The sequence below is a fragment of the Rattus norvegicus genome, chromosome 13, assembly GCF_036323735.1.
Source record: "Rattus norvegicus strain BN/NHsdMcwi chromosome 13, GRCr8, whole genome shotgun sequence".
In the NCBI taxonomy this organism is placed as follows: domain Eukaryota; kingdom Metazoa; phylum Chordata; class Mammalia; order Rodentia; family Muridae; genus Rattus; species Rattus norvegicus.
Window position 1 is genome coordinate 104,196,023 of NC_086031.1, and position 16,420 is coordinate 104,212,442.

Here is a 16,420-nt window from a genome sequence, read left to right on the forward strand (position 1 = left end):
TGTTTTCCTTGGTGTATCCTAAGACTGTCTGGTCTATGTACCCCAGGCTATCTGGTCTATGTACCCCAGGCTATCTGGTCTATGTACCCCAGGCTATCTGGTCTATGCACCCCAGGCCAGCTTGGTCTTTATCCTCAGGCTAGCTGGCTTGTAAGCTTCCCAGGGTCTCTCCTGACTTCAGCTTTTCGTGTCTTACTGTAAGAGTGTTGGGATTATAGACTCTCGCACCTACATCTGGCTTTACGTGGGTCCAGGTCCCAACACTCACATGGTAAGTCCTGTTACCCAGGAGACATCGTCCCAGGCTGGACCACATTTCTCTTCCTTCAAGCTGAATGATGGTCAACCAAAGTTGATCAGAGCAAGAGTCTCTCTCTACAAAGAAAGTAAGCCATTACAGCGAGCCTCCCACGACACAGAAAGGAGATCTCTGGGCCATCGTGCTGGGGTTGCTCCGGGCCCGTGTTGGGTTGTATGAATGAGAGCAGGAATGGGTGGAAAGTTCTATACCTGACGCCGGCCCAGCCCGAAGCCTTATGGGTCCGAAAGCAAAATGTCACGCGTTTTCAGAACAGAAAATAACTGAACGCCGTGAGCTTGTAATGTATATTTTATTCTGCACAAGCTTGCATATATATACTGCACATACATTCAGTTTAGGAGAAGATGGAAGGCACACAAGGCAGTTGGACTACTGCACCCTTTAGTGGTACAAAGCAAACGGTCAAAGTTCGGAGAATATAGAAAAGCTTAAAACACACAACGGAAACCCTCCCCGCCCCCCACGACAGCATTGTCCTTTAGGTTTTTTTTTTTCTAACTCATTTTAAAATTTAGTAGCTGCCAAACTAAATCGTTTTTACTTTTTACTTTAAAATCAATTGTCCACGGCACCTTTTTTGTTTTCTTTTGAATAAGGACAGGGAGCCTCACTGTTTTCAATCCTATCGATTAATATTACAGTACATCCTTGGTAATACAAAATTGTACACCTTCATCAAATAAATTAGGATAAATTAAACCAATAAATTATGCAGTCTTCAGAACAACAGACAATAACAAAAATGCACAATTGAAATTGCCTCTAGCTAAAAAAAAATCAAAAATTGACTTTATCAGTTCAATTACTGTACTATATTCAAATCATAGGGTCTTTATTACAAAAAAGAGAGCCTCATAATGCTATTTACAACATATTGCTAAATAATATAAAGGCAGTGTTTGTCACGGTTTATACTATATACATATGAGAAATGGCTGGGACCATGTTAGGGGAAGCTGTGACCTTTGACCCTTCTAGAGAGCTGAGACCGACTCCAAATACATCAATTTTTCCTAAATTAGAAGTGGCAATATACAACTTTAAAATGTTCTATCCCTCCCCCCCACCCCATATGCAGAGGAATTGGTTATTAAAAAAAAAAACAAAACAAAAAACCTAGTGAATCCATTTTCACAAAGGCAGGCCAACCGTTTGCCTGCTCATTCGCGTGTCTGCCCCTTAGAGGGTGTCTGATTGGAGAGAGGGCTCAGTTGGAAAGACTCAAAGTCCACATGCTTCCACTTAGTCTTAGAAGGTTCAGTCAAAGGGATGCAAAAATTAAAACACCGGTTTGGACCCCAGCTCTGAAGAGGAACATTTTAACTTTAGTGTTTTAGATGGTTTAAAACCAACGGATCTACAGAGGCAAAGCTGAGCTCCCTCGCACGTAAGCGAGGCGCAGTGACGCAAACAGACGCAGTGACGCAAACCAAACCGTTACACCTTCCGAGGGGAGCCTTTGAGAGCAATCTCTGTAATCTGCAGACGCAGGGTTTACACCAGGAGGGAACGGTTGTGCTGTTCATACCAAAGAAGTCTCTATAATATACACGGCAAAGAGATTGTTCTCGTCCTTACACACACTGCTGCTTTGGGGGACTATCTGTAAACCACTCTTGCTTTGATTAATTTATGGTTGCGTCTGGGGAGCAGTCTGTGGTCAACTCCTCCCCCCGAACTTGTGATAATTAGCCTGAGTGTGTGTGGGGACATGGGGGATTACTCACTAAATGTCTTCATGTACACGGAAAAGAAATGTCACAGATTTTCAGAGACGCCTGTACCCTTGCCCTTGACCTCTGGTAGAGACTCTTATCTCTTACAAGTAGAGAGCAGGACTTTTGAGAATGCTTTCAACTGACTTTTCAGTCACTGTACTGTCCCTAATAAATCCAGCAGATGCTGTGAGACTGTAGCTATTAAATCTCATGTCTTACGTAACAACGGCCATGAGGTTAAATATTTACATTTTTTTATAAAAGTTCCCCTTTGCTTTAGTGTTCTTGTTTTGATGTTCCTAATGTTTTTAAAATGATATTCACCCATATACCTAGCACAGTAACAAGGATTCTTCAAACATAAAATACTTCAATTAAGTAACACTCAGAGGCACAAAGCAAACTTGAGGAATATGGGGTGAACGTTCACTGAAACAGTTACTAGAGCCTAACATCTTCCACATAATTTTACCATTTAATGCAAAACACTTTCATTGAACAGCCAGAGGAGAGACAGTGAGAAGTTAAGTGTTGTGTTGTTGCAAATAGAACATTCTTTTCACAAAACATAACAAAATGCCTAAAATAAGTTCTTAAGTCTAGATAAGAAAAATTAAGCTTTCCACTTCACACGCATACATATGTATATTTTTTACATGTGTGCGCGCCTGCGTGCTCACGCCCACGCTTCTGCACACACATTGCACATGGTATGAAATATTGCTTCTATAGTGCTTCTCATTAGGCTAATAATACACGAGAGCTACACCACAGTTACCAAAAAAAAAAAAAAAATCGGCTTCTACAAGAATCTCCAAAACCCAATTGCTGCTCAGACAATTGTGGGAAAAAAATAATTTGCGGTGTATCAAACTGTTCTAAAAATTTATCTTCTTCAAAAACGTTATTCTCCCGTTTTGTTTTAAAAAAGACGCAAAATATGCATAGCTATCAACATCATGTCAAACGGCCAGGAGAAAAAAAAATTAGTGTTTATTGCAGCTGTAGTTGGAAATAAAGTAAAAAGAAATGAGACGGAAAGCCACAGAAGGCACAAGAACATTTGTACTTGTGGGGGGAAAGAACTGGTATTTTGAAGGATTTTTTTTTAAATCCCCACGCTGGTGTAGTTTAGATCTAGGCACAGACTATCACCTTGAGTGTACACACAAAAATAATACAGGGCTAGCATAAAAGGAATGGCCATGTGGAATTGAAACCCAGAATTTGGAACTGGTCCCTACGTTCCCACTGTGAAAAGTTAACTTTCTCCCATGCACAGAGCAGTTTTCACTTGATGAGAGCTGAACTAAGGTGTGAATGATACTAGGTAATTTTATTTGCTTGTTTGTTTGTTGGTTGGTTGGTTTTTGTTTTATTTAAGAACTAACTGCTTGGTTGGAGTACTGAGAGACAGGCTTCTGTCATACAAGCTCACCTCAGTGCAAAGCCGTGAAGACCTGCTTTTGACATCGAGCTGTCTGTCCTCATGCTGACAGAGTAAGATCATCTCCAACCTTGGGGAACACCAAGAGGAGAGTCTAGGTAGCTAAGGGTACTGACATTTGTTCAGTAGAAAACACCTCTTTGTGTGTGATAAATTTGTCTATTTAAATCAGAAGGGCAGAGGAAAACGATATTTAAAAAATCGAGATTAAGTCTAGAATCAATATTCCTTTGCCCCAAATTATGAAGCTACCTAGCAATCTGCCTACACAGGTGACTACACTACAGCTTCACCTCTGACCTTGCAAAGGGTGGCATGGGGGAGATGTGGTTGGCATGGGACTCAGAACAGCCAGGAAGGACCCTTGCAGTAACCAGAGTGCCCAGGCTTCCAAACAAAGCCTGTCGAAGACCTCTCATCATTTGTACTGATTGGGTCCCTGGTTCTGCTGTTTCATTTGTAACATTTATCTCATTGGTATAATCGATTACCTGGGCTTTTTCTGTTTTAAAGACAGCCAGAAAAATAACGGATATACTCTGACAATTACCTGTTCACGAATGGGTGTGTACGCACTGGGAGATGGCACTGAAGCGAGTGGACAGTGTTGAGCATGCAAATCCATGCTCTGTCTATATCGCCGGGGCCTTCTGGTCTCCCGGAAGATGCTGGGCCTCTCAGGGCTTCGCTGTTTAGCTTGAAGTCAGCAGGTTTTAAGGCTTTGTGCTGACAATAATTGTGTTCATACATCCCTGCCCATCAGCAGAATTTATAAGTGATGTTGAATTACAGCGTTGCAGCCAGACAGTCAGTCACAAGGGCTGACCCGAGTCCTCCAAAGTCAAACGCTGATTTTTTTTTTATCTTTAAGAAATTAAGGAAAAATGGCATTTTCATCCTTTCTGTTTCAAATACCAGCCCTGTTGCTATGTCGTTTTTACAGTGGGCACATCAGATTATCTAAGGGGAAGTAGGGGCCTGGATCACACCGTTAGAGTGAACAGTGCTGTTTACTGCACCTGTACACACACACACACACACACACACACACACACAAATCCAGTTAGGAAAAGAAGCACGAGTGGTATTTAGCATTTTAAATAGGTGTAGGAGGTGGTAAGTCATCAGAAACCTGGAGGGTTGGGAAGAGCCATCTGAGAATGGGAGAAAGAGCAGCCAGCTTTCTCAGTATGCTGGAAACTAACCTATTGTACACACTTGGGTCAAACATCAGCTTCTGGAGTAGAAGAGACATCATCAGCTGCTTTAAGATATTACAACCCAGAGGGGAGAGACAGACAGCCACCCTCCGTACCCATGTGCAAACGAGCCATCCCTGGGTGCCATCCTCACAGGAAGTGCAGGTCAGGTCCACTAGCAGCTGCCAGCATGCTCCAAGAGTAGGCAAGGGTTTCTCGGTCAATGGGAGTTCTTAATTCCTTACTGTAGAAAGGTATCCAGAAATTAGTGTTTGAGGAGAAGAAAGAGGGTCAAAAAGCAGTAGCAATGGTAAGCACATAAGGAGCTGAGCGTTTGAAAAGTGCGTGCCTTTTAATATCTGAAGCAAAGTAAACAGCAACTAGTGACAAAGAACGGGGTTTCCTCTAAGTCGACACAGCCAAGCTCACATCTCACCCAGAGCCTGCTCTAAAGTTCACAGAGACAGCAGGTCGGCCTGCGTGCATTCCCAGCCTTGCTAGTCTCAGGAGAGCCGGTTTTATACAAAATTGGGTCTGGGGGTTTATGCCATTTCTCTTACAAAGGACTTGGTGACAATCCTTTGTACTTTTTGAGGGTACTTTTGAGATGTGAGCTACCCAGCAGCCAAGGGCATTGGCTTAAACGTGTAAGAAAAGGTTATTTATCAGGCTCAAATCAAACAAGGTATTCCAGTGTGTGAAGTGCTTTTCCTCAGGTTCTTCCAGAACTTCTTAACCCTAGAAACAGGAGACACAGCACGGGGGGTGTGCACGTGAGCTGTGTCACAGTCACCGGCTCACTCCATAGCTTTTATACACTTTACACAGGCTGACATTCCCTTCTCCTGAAGACCAACCCTACCTTAAGTCTCCAAACATTAAGGGCCTTGGGCAAAAGTAAACTAAAGGGTGTAGAAGGAAAATACCCATCCCCTTACGATGAGGGAAAATAAAAGGAACCCAAAGAGGATGAGCAGGGACCACCAGCTGACATCACAAAGTATCCATGCCTCCCCCACACAAACATATAAAACCAAAATCTAGACACAGAGAAGTTGGACATCCAAGGGGGACTTCTTCTATCCATACATTCAAAAGGGCGTTGCGATCTCTACTCGTGAAGGAGTTCTTGTAGGCAGTTAGGGGATTTGAAAATCTCAGGAACTTCACTATCCAGCTTGCAGATGACCTTGTAAATGGCCTTCTTCCAGGAAGGATCAACATCTTTGCCCGCGATGATGGCATTGAAAAACTCCCGTAACGTGATCTGCGCAACTTCCAGGAATCTCTCTGGAACCTGCTGATACAAGGAGACAATGGGTATTAATAAAGTTTTCAGTTTCAAGTCTGCAGTTCTTCAAAGGAAGCTGAGCTAAGTCCACGCTCTCAGAAGGGGGCTTTAGACGGCACCTGCATTTTCTAAAAATGGCCGGCCTCTATTCTCTCGTGTGGAGTTGTTATATATAGCAGCATTGTGATAGACGGCGGCTGCTTCGTGGGCTTCAGAGGAGACATGCGCAGAGGATACATGGGACCCACCAATGACAGGGTTTCACCGTGGAGCACCGCAGTAGAGAAAAGAGACCCACACCATCACGTGGTTAAGCAGGTCTCTTTCATAATTTGATTCCTCTCTTCCTTTTGACTTCCATTATGAAAAAAAATAATGTGTCCTCAGAATAGAATGATACATGTTGGACTTCTACATAACCTAAATCCCTAACGTCAATGAAGAAACTTTAAAATTGGTGTCCTGTTTGTATCGTAGAACTGTTGCCGGGACGCGCAATTGTGTATTAAAACAGCCAGGACTATAAAGGGGTAATATAACAGCACAAAACTCTAAGCTGTGAAACTTAAGCTGAACCCTGAATTACTACATGTTGCTTCGGCTTTAGAATAGTTCCTTAGACAATGGTTTGTGTAATCGATCGTCGCTATAAAAGCTAACACTGAGTGTTTACCATGTTGGGCGCCATGTTACATTACACAGTGAATGCTACTCCGTTCCTTCCAACCTCCGTGAAAGGTGTTATTGTCTCAATGATACCTCGAACAAACGGAGGCAAGGAGAGATCAGAAGGACTTGCTAAAGACCATTCTATTCCAAGATTATCATTCCCCCAAATAATCCTTTTGGAATTTTTATTTGTCAAGTCCCTGCTTCCATAGCAATTAATGTATGTGAGCTGCCTGCCTGCCTGTCTGCCTGTCTTTCTGTCTGTCTGTCTGCCTGCCTGCCTTTCTGTCTGCCTGCCTGTCTGTCCGCCTTCCTTTCTGTCTGTCTGCCCATCTTTCTGTTTGCCTGCCTGCCTGTCTCTCTGCCTGTCTGCCTGCCTGTCTGTCTGTCTGTCTGTCTGCCTGCCTGCCTGTCTGTCTGCCTGTCTGTCTGTCCCTGTCTGTCTGCCTGTCTTTCTGTCTGTCTCTCTGCCTGCCTTTCTGTCTCTCTGCCCGTCTTTCTGTCTGCCTGGCCTGTCTGCCTTCCTTTCTGTCTGTTTGCCCATCTTTCTGTTTGCCTGCCTGCCTGTCTCTCTGCTTGTCTGCCTGCCTGCCTGCCTGTCTGTCTGTCTGCCTGTCTTTCTGTCTGTCTGTCTGCCTGCCTTTCTGTCTCTCTGCCCGTCTTTCTGTCTGCCTGCCTGTCCATCTGTCTGTCTCCCCTTGCTGATTAAATAGTGTGACCTTTGATTGAGAGGAGAACACTTAGTAGTCTTTAGAAGCAACTCACAGTAAAGTATGGCCTATCTGTGCTCCCTTCAGCATGATGGATTCATAAAATAGTTGTACAAATCAATTGTTTTCCCAGCATGCTTTAGTGAGATTTTAGTTTTACATTAAGTTCCGATGCATGAGGACATAAATGCCTGGTGCCATATGTGTAGACACATCTATCCTCACAGATGTAACACGAAAGACCTTCACTGTGGCTCAGAAATGCCAGTTACTCAAACAACGGGGAGATTACTGTCCAAGACAAGTGAAGCACCTCTCCTCTGCCTTTCCTCAACAAGTACAGTGGGCATAGACATGGATGCACGCATGCATACACACATGTACATGACTGGTAGGCAACATAGAAAAGTAAAATGGTCACTGGGTGTCCCTGAACTTCTCCTCTCGTCCAATAGCTGGCCAACTGTTCTTTAGGGAAATCTAGTAACTTTTGACGGAAAAAGGAAAGGGAAGGGAAGGAAGGGAAAAGAAAGGAAGGGCAAGGCCCCAACACAGAACTTAGAACGGGCACAATGGCCCCCATCTTTAATCTGAGCACTTGGATCTCTGAGTTCCAGGCCAGCCAGGGCTACACTGAGACCCTGCCTCAGAAATACAGAGGAGGGCATGAAGCAATCTCTCCCCAAAGCATTTATGTTGACTTGTCAGGACAGAGCTCAGAGCTGACTGGGGGCACAGTGAGGGCCCCTTCTCCCTGGCTGGACAAACAGCAGTCTGCTGAGAAGCCACACGGACTCCGTGGAAGCACACGCGAATTTCCTGGAGGGAGCATCCTGTTCCCACCCAATGACAGCAAATGGGCCTTACTGGGAGAGGCCACGTGGCCGGGCACAGGTCTGCAGCCAAATGCTACAGGTACAAAGATCAGTGGTACAAACTGTGTGCTCTCGCTGGCTGCTGGCAACAGAACCTCCATGGAGACCCATCCTCCTTCAACAAGAAACCTAGAGCTGCAGGAGACAGAGAGCTCTGAAAGACACAGGTGTGAGGCTAGAAAGAGTGGGGAAGCCAGATGCCCCTCCCACTCCAAGGACACTCCCAACCCCCACCCCGCCTATACACACAGCCAGGCCCGGGGAGAAGGGCCTTGTGGAAGCCAACGGGAGCAGAATTGTCTAGATAACTATGGCAGCATGAGCTCTGGAGGGGGAGGGTACTTTAGGACTTAACTGAGGACAGAGGAACTTCAGGAATGGTGCCAAGTCTCTACTCCATTCTGAGAGGCCATGAGCCTTGGCAAAATGGGTCTCGTCCTGTCTTAAACATTCATTTCTTGAGGTCACCATGGCCAGCCGCCTTGTGACAGCTTTTATACCGAGTCTGGCTGTTTACCCCACTTGCAACTGGTTTCAGTGTCCTGTCCTCATCATAAGGTGTCTCAGCTGAGGAGCCCAGGTGTTTATTCTGTGCCACCTGCGTGTTCCATGGGGGTCTTTTATTATCCCACCAACACTGTTGTTAACAAGGAGACCTTCCCCCTGTGCTCTATCCCACAATGCTCTGTAGTTCACTGATATCCTCTCTCATGGTTTTGAGGAAAGAAAGCCCAGAGCTGGGTGCAGCTTAGTGATACGGTATTTGCCTGGCCTGTATGAGGCCCTGGGTTTGATTCTCAGTTCCGCCAAAACAAAACAGAACAAAGACAAAACAAACAATCCCAAAGAAGCAAATTAATGAAAAAGATAAAGTTTTAAGTAACACGGATCTCAGAAAACACCATTTTATGGATGGAAAAGCCACGAGATTCGCTGAAATGGAGAAATGGTGACATAAAGATACTGGTGAACTAAGACATCTTTCCGATAAAACATGCTGGTCTTTACCACGACTTATTTAGTTTTACTTTATATTTTCTTTCTTTTCTCTTTCCTTCTCCCTTCCTTCTTTCTTTCCTACCTTCCTTTCTTTTTGACCCAGGGTCTCATGTGGCTCTGGCTGGCCTTGAACTCAGCATGTAGTCAGAGAAGATTACCTTGAACTTTTGATCCTCCTGCCTCTAGCTTCCTGGGTGCTGTGAGGACAGACCTGTGTCCCAGGCTTTAATGCTTTTATAAAGGCAGTTGACTCGTGTGAGGTAGCAAATTCCTGACCAGCTATGTCTCTGTTACTGAGGGAAACCATGTGCAAGGAGCCAGTAACGTCAATGTAAACAGAAATGGGTTAGAGAGTTACGGGCTGCTGGTCTGGTTGTTGGAGGGGTCCTCTTGGCGCAACATGAAGTAGCTTGCTAATTTGCAGCATAGGGTAAAAGGGTTCTTGGAGAGCCTCCGATACTGGAGCAGGTCGTCTCTCCATGGAGGCTCCAGAGAGTGTGTGGGGGTAAAAATGGCTATTCTGAGAGAATGCTGAGGGATTCCACCCACAGGTAGAGATCTCACCCAGGAAAACAGAGAGCCTCTTGCTCTCTGCTCAGAACCCTTTCTCCACCTTCATTTACCAGAGGGGGGTAGCATCTTCCTGATGTTTGGGGGGTAATCGGGGTTCAGGATTAGGAGCATGATATTACCCATACTTCATGCACCTCCTCACACCTAATGGCTTTCCCATCGCTAATAAACATCTGCGGAAAAGCCCTTAGTGACAAGTAATCCCTTATCTGGGTTTCTTTTAATAGAACCCAACAATCTCTACCATGAACCCTTGAGTCTTCTCAGCATCAGGTGCAACAGTCAATCAAGTCACTGGAATGCAAGACAATGCAGGCTGCCGGGGGCGGGGGAGGGGGAGGCCAGGCCTTTGGACATGCCACAGGGGAAAAACAAAAGGCTTCCAAAGTCTTTGGCAGACCTAGGAGGCTATTGTGGGAGCTGCTTGGCCGGGAGTTCTTCAGGAGGGGACAGTGGAAACTTTGCTCTGATAAAAAGGCATCCCAGCCTAGGAGCCTTACCCCAAATAGTCTTGCCTTGACATTTAGAAAACAGACTCACGGTGAGGTGCTTGAACACACTGGCCACTCTGAAGGGAGATGGCCAGCAAGCACCTACCAACTTCACCCTGATTATTTGCTCTTGCTTGCCCATCAGAGAGAGCCAGTGGCTTCCAGAGGATGGAGGGAAGGAGTTCACATCTGTTTAGTCCACAGCTGGGCAGCGCACACAGGCAGTGGGCTGGGCGGGGGAATGTTTTGCTGCTCCTCTCTCTCTCTCTCTCTCTCTCTCTCTCTCTCTCTCACACACACACACACACACACACACACACACAGATAGGATTGAGTGGCAAAGACATCCCCCTCCTGTCTTCCTCCTCCTCTTCCCAGTTGCTTTACCTTCAAGGATGATTTGTTTTATTAAACTGGCTGTCCCCAGTCTCTGCAGTCCATAATGAAAGCCTGACATAGCAGGCTGCCTGCCTTCTGTGTCCTACAGACACTCATCATAAGTGTCAGGACATACCAAGGTTAGCGGTCACTGGAAGTGTGCTCGCTGGCCCAAACCTTGCCAAACGCTCTTGGCAGCTGAATGAATGTCACAGAGAATAGAGGGGGAATTACAAAGGTTAAAAAGAAGACAGTCTCTCCTATTTTCTGGAGACAGAGAGGCTGATTTTTCACACCTCTGAAGCATCCCTCTGCTCACTCACTGGCCTCTAGAAGGGGGGGGGGGGACCATAACCCTGCCCTTTGCTCAGGTCCCCATGGACAGGCCTCTACTCTTGATCCCCTTCAAAGGACTGGCCTCAGCTCACCGATAGAATCATCTTTACTGAAATGGATAGAAAACACGCCAAGTATTCCTCCCCCCCAATTCCCCCACAGCCCTTCCCCAAGAACCACCACCCAATGACCATTTCAGCCTATCAATAGATCCCAATCTCAGTAAGGAAGGTGTTTTTGACACTATCTTTTAAGCTAATCCCTCCACGTCCCCCAAACTTCAACATAAAAACGGAAGATGTGTGTAAGGATGACAGGGCTGGTTGAGAGGGAGAAAAGAGAGCCCTGCTTGTATTTTGGTGAATCCGTCCGTGTGTGGGTTTTCTTTCTTTTTTCCTTCTCCACTTTTTTTTAATACTATAAAAGGGCAATAAAATGCTGACTTGGAGAAGACAATGTCAAGGAGAAAAGGGTGCTGGTATTTTGGATACTCTTCACTGCTCGCCTTGGAGAGAGTTATTCTTGTCACAGGCCTTTTGTCTGCATCTGCTGACGGCTTGCCCATAGCCAGCAGCATACTTTAACTGTTTTGTCACCTCCCAACATCACATGCATCAGCTGTTGGGCTTTTGTTACGGGTATTGTAGAACTAATCCGCTGTGGCTGTTCTACTGTGCAGTAAATAAAACAGAAACCGGCTTCTCAGACCGTTGTGCATGAATATTTCAGACAGCTTTTTACAACTCGGGGACTCACCAAATCAAATAAATAAATAACTCCCCCACCCCCAGCATCCACAGACCCTCCCCACCGACTGAAACAAAACCCCTCCAGCTCAACACAGATGCCTCCGAGTCACAGGGAGTGAAGCTGGCAAGTTGAAAGAAGAGTGTTCTCGACTTGGGCCCTCCCGAGTTCGTAGTTAAGAGGAGAGTTAAATACATCTGAGGCTCAGCACTGAAAATTTGCAGAGCCTTTGGTGGGGGGGTTGTATGTTTATATAGTTATATATTTTAATATATTTTGCACACACATGTACGTGTATGTTTCCATATATACTCTTAATTAATCCCTGTGTCCTTTCTATAATGTGTACCCTGTACAGAGGTGTGCTGAGAAAATCAGACTCTAAAATGTTCTTCAAAACTAAATACACACCACGAACCCACTCCACGTAGGAACAGGGCAGTCCACCAAGTAGAGACACCAAGGCCTCCCCACAAGATGACTTCTGAATGTCTTTGGAAGAGTTCAGGAGAGAAAGGGCATCTATCTTCCCCACATGGGCATGCTTGGGACACAAAGGTCCCAGGAAAGAGACAAACACTGAAGTTCTTTCGGAGCCATTCACCCCGGTGGGCACATGATTCCCCTAAACAAACTGGCCCATCCCTGCTGTTTGGTAAGTAAATATTGATCGAGGAGAGGCCTGTCTCCTGACAGCAGTGGCTTAAGCTGGGGACCTGTACTGCTCAAGAGTGGGGTTAGAGGATGAACTCGGATGGTGCATCACTCTTCACAGACTACCAGTCAGAACAGACACACACGCTATGGCATGGCAGCTCTTCGCCTCTGTCTTGGTCACCCTAACACCTGCCAGGAGCAGAACAGAGAAATCACAGGCCTGTGAAATATGGTCACATGATATCAGCCAGGCGTGCAGCTGTGCTATGTGGACAGCCCCGACTCCCCGGCCTTTCAGAAGAGGAGGAGGTTCAGGATGCTCTTGGTGCACTGTGGGATTCTCTCCCAGTACCTTCTCTGTCCAGGGAATGTGCATGGGAAGGCAAGCCCAAGTGAACCCATGGACAGAGACTTCAGAAGAGAGTTCTGCCACCCATGAAGCATCTCCCCTCTCCGAGGTTTAGTGAGCAAGCCCAAAGCCTGGTTTGGGGTCTGCTTGGGTGATGTTATTGGCTGGGCCAGCACATGGAGAAAGATGCCTTGTGCTTTATGTTGGTTATTTCATAACTGGGACTCAAAGGCCTCATCTTCTGTCGTGTCAGGGGCTGAACAGAAGTGTGTTCTTCCTTGGGAAGAGTCAGTTTTGAGTCCTCTTTACAGACTGGGTATGTATTAGCCCCGAGTGCCATGATCTAAGAGTAAGTCGTCCTGTTTTGAGTTCTTAACAAGTTTGATTAGGATGCCCCGAGTGCTCTCTCTAAGTGTGCAGAAGGAGGCCGCCTCCAGAGTTAGAGCAGACTAAATGGATGTCTTCACAACAACTAAGATTAGGCCTAAGTCCTCCCTCTCTCTGATGCTGCAGCCGGCATTCAACTTTCAGGCACCCTGGAGACTTCAATTAGTTTAATACTCTGTGTAATGTGGGGCCCCAAGGGTGAACCTATTTCCTAACTACACATTTAGTTCCTTAAACACCTGAAGAATAAATATTCTTAGGAAAAGTTTAACACACACACACACACACACACACACACCCCATACACACACACACACACACACACACACACCACACACACACACACACACACACACGGGGCGGGGGAGGGGGTCTGTGTTCCCTTGGTCTAAGCAAAAGAACATATGGTATAATAGTCTGTGCCTCCTCTCCCCCCACCCGCCCCCTTCATTCTAAAACAAAGCTGCAAAAAAGAACAATGTTCTGTTGAGCAAAATTCAGTAGCATTCTGTAAACATTAATTTAAGAAAATCAATAGACTCAGTGAGCTATGCTACAAGATAAACCGGCCAGAGTGCCACTTTGTCAAACAGATTTCCCTTTCCCTAGGCTGGAGAAAGACAGTTTCAAAATGGGGCAAACGTGTTGCAACCAAGGTTTGAAAAGTATGTGGCCTTCAAAACAGTCTGTCCCTTCCTACTACAAAGCTAGGCAAACATAGTTTCAAAATGATAAGACCGGTTGGGAATGGATTTGGTGTTCAAATTTTACACAGAGTAGGTTTTTCTCAGGTGAGGGGAGGTTAAAAGAAAGGGGGTTTTTGGTGTGTGTGTGTGTGTGTGTGTGTGTGTGTGTGTGTGTGTGTGTGCTTGCATGTGTGTTTGTGTGTATGTGAGTGTGTGTGCGTGTATGAGAGAGAGAGGGAGGGAGGGAGGGAGAGAGAGAGAGAGAGAGAGAGAGAGAGAGAGAGAGAGAGAGAGAGAGAAGCAGGGCAGAGGGTGCTTTGGGAAGAGTTTCAGTTGATGTTTGACTTTTAAAAAGGAAAGGAAGAAAGAAATCTTTATTCATGCTGACCCCATGGGCAATAGGCCTTCTTGCCAAAATCCCAAAGCCAGACTCCCCAGTGAGTTGGGGATCAGAGGTTCAGCTGGAGGAAGCTGCTCGGCCTGCACTCATCAGGCAATGTCATGTTAATGTGGGAGGCCTGTGGGGGTTCAGGGAACAGACCCCTGGCCCCAGGAAGGAATGGGGAGGGATAGTTTAGTCCAGAGCGTCAAGGCTGCTCTCTCTGGATGCAAAGAGACGCAAGGTGATTAGAAAAGCTGGCTGAAGGGAAGCAGGTCCCTTTGTGTGCTACCGCTGTACTGATCAGCATGGGGGTTTGTGGTATCTTACTCCCAGGTAAGACCCATGACCTGCCCCAACAGAGTACCTGCCTCCACTAATGCCAGAGTCAGTAGAGTCTACCAGAGAGGCCACTGTACAAAGCAGCAGTCACAGGGAGCTGGCCAAGAAGGAAGGCAAGAATCCACCTTGCATGGGCAGTAAAACTCTATGGAGAAGGATCAGAGGAACTGGACCTTGCCAGGGGCTGGGGCAGTGGGGACTGGACACCTCCATCTACACAACTCCACACTACAGCACTGACAACAAACTGAGAGACACCTGGGCATTTTCTTTGTTTCCTTATCTGAATTGCTGTCTCTGCCTTCTAAAGAACGGATATCCAGAAAATCCACCCCCACCCCGACCCCTCTGTAAAATGCTGGCACCTTTAAGCTGCTGGTTACATACACATCCCAGCAAGGGTCCTGAAGGATAGCATCTTCAGTAACCATGACTTCCTGGTGGTAGAAAAAATATGTCTTACCATCTCTTCTCCCTGCTAATAACTTTGTGCACACATTTTAAACTGTGCACACATCCTGCTGTCAGTTCTGCGGACAGATAGGGAAATAAGTGAATTCATCTTTCCCAAACTTGACCGGAGAGGAGAGCGAAATGTCTTTAGAGATTGTCGCATTGATTTCATGGGGCTGAAATTCAGTTGGAGGATACACTGGAAATAGCCACTTTACTTGCTCCCAAAGGGAAGTCTTGAAGTGACACTTTAGGAAGCCTTAACTGTGATTTGCTGGGAGTGAGTGGGGGTGGGGTGGTGGTGGAGGTGTAAACTTTCTTTCCTTCTCAAGTTCTTCTCAGGCCTCTAGAGAGTGAGCTCCAGTCAAAACTGACAAACAGAGAGTAAAGCATCAGAAACTAAAATCACGTATCTCCTCCTGGGTCCCAGGGGTGTGGCACAGAAAATTCTAGAAGTCTCTGAAAACGCTCTACTGGGACTGCCCATCTGTTCTCTCGTGGTGGTAAAGGCTAGACCAGGATGACTCCACCAGACAGCCATACAATTCTGTAGCTTCAGAAACTGGAAGGTTCTAAGCTAGTGCATGCTTTTAAGACAGAGAGTGGACCCCAGCAGAGATCAGCAACCTTGACCGAGGGTGGCTCTCAGATAATCTTCCTTCCTCTTAACTGTCTAAGAATACAAAAGCCTTTCTTAGCACAGGGGCTTGTCCAAAAGAGACTAAGAGTCAGAGCTGGCATACAGGTCAGAGTTAGATAACTCCTGTCCTTAGTCAGACTTGAGGTCTACCAGATTTTTGAGACACCAAATGTCCTTTTCGTTGTGTACTAATTCCCTGGGCACACCAGTTGCTCTTGCGGGGAGCTGGGACTGTCTTTCTGGCCTTCACCCTGAAATGCCCCATCGTTCCTCAGAGGCGTGTGGCCCCAGCTTCAGGACAGGCTAAGAGTTCTTTTCTTTTCTTTTTTTTTTTTTCCGGAGCTGGGGACCGAACCCAGGGCCTTGCGCTTGCTAGGCAAGTGCTCTACCGCTGAGCTAAATCCCCAACCCCTAGGCTAAGAGTTCTTGAGGTTAGCCCTCACAGCAGTCACCAGCTGAGGTGGTTAAAACAAACAGAACCAAGCTTGGTGCCATTCCTGGATAGAAGATTATCTAAAATCAACATGGCCTAAATGCTCCGATATTGTGGGAAGGGAGGCTGGGGCACAGATGATCCGCAGCGTCTCGGGGCTGCTGGACAGGGCATCATGTGACTGCTTTCGGGAGCAGCCTTCCCTTGGTGGGTAAGCCCTGCTTAGGCCAATACCAAACTGGCTCTGCATGCCCTGTGCTCTTGAGGATGTAAGAATGGGAGCATCCCATTTCTAGGAAGATTCTGGTTGGAGGTGGGGCTCAGCAAGGCAATGAATAT

At 46.3% G+C, this 16,420-nt stretch overlaps 1 protein-coding gene across 7 annotated transcripts in view; it reads right to left on the reverse strand.

Annotated features, from left to right (window-relative positions):
- Positions 1-592: 592 nt before the first annotated feature.
- Positions 593-16,420, reverse strand: part of Prox1 (prospero homeobox 1) — a 54,393-nt gene continuing 38,565 nt past the window's right edge. For 4 of the 7 annotated variants that reach the window (XM_063272392.1, XM_063272391.1, XM_063272393.1 and 1 more), the window contains exon 5: positions 593-5,986. In XM_063272392.1, coding sequence (XP_063128462.1) covers positions 5,798-5,986 — 189 coding nt within the window. In that variant the 3' untranslated portion in view covers positions 593-5,797. The remainder of the gene's footprint in view (positions 5,987-16,420) is intronic. The other 3 variants (XM_063272394.1, XM_063272395.1, NM_001107201.1) reach the window with 3 other exon arrangements.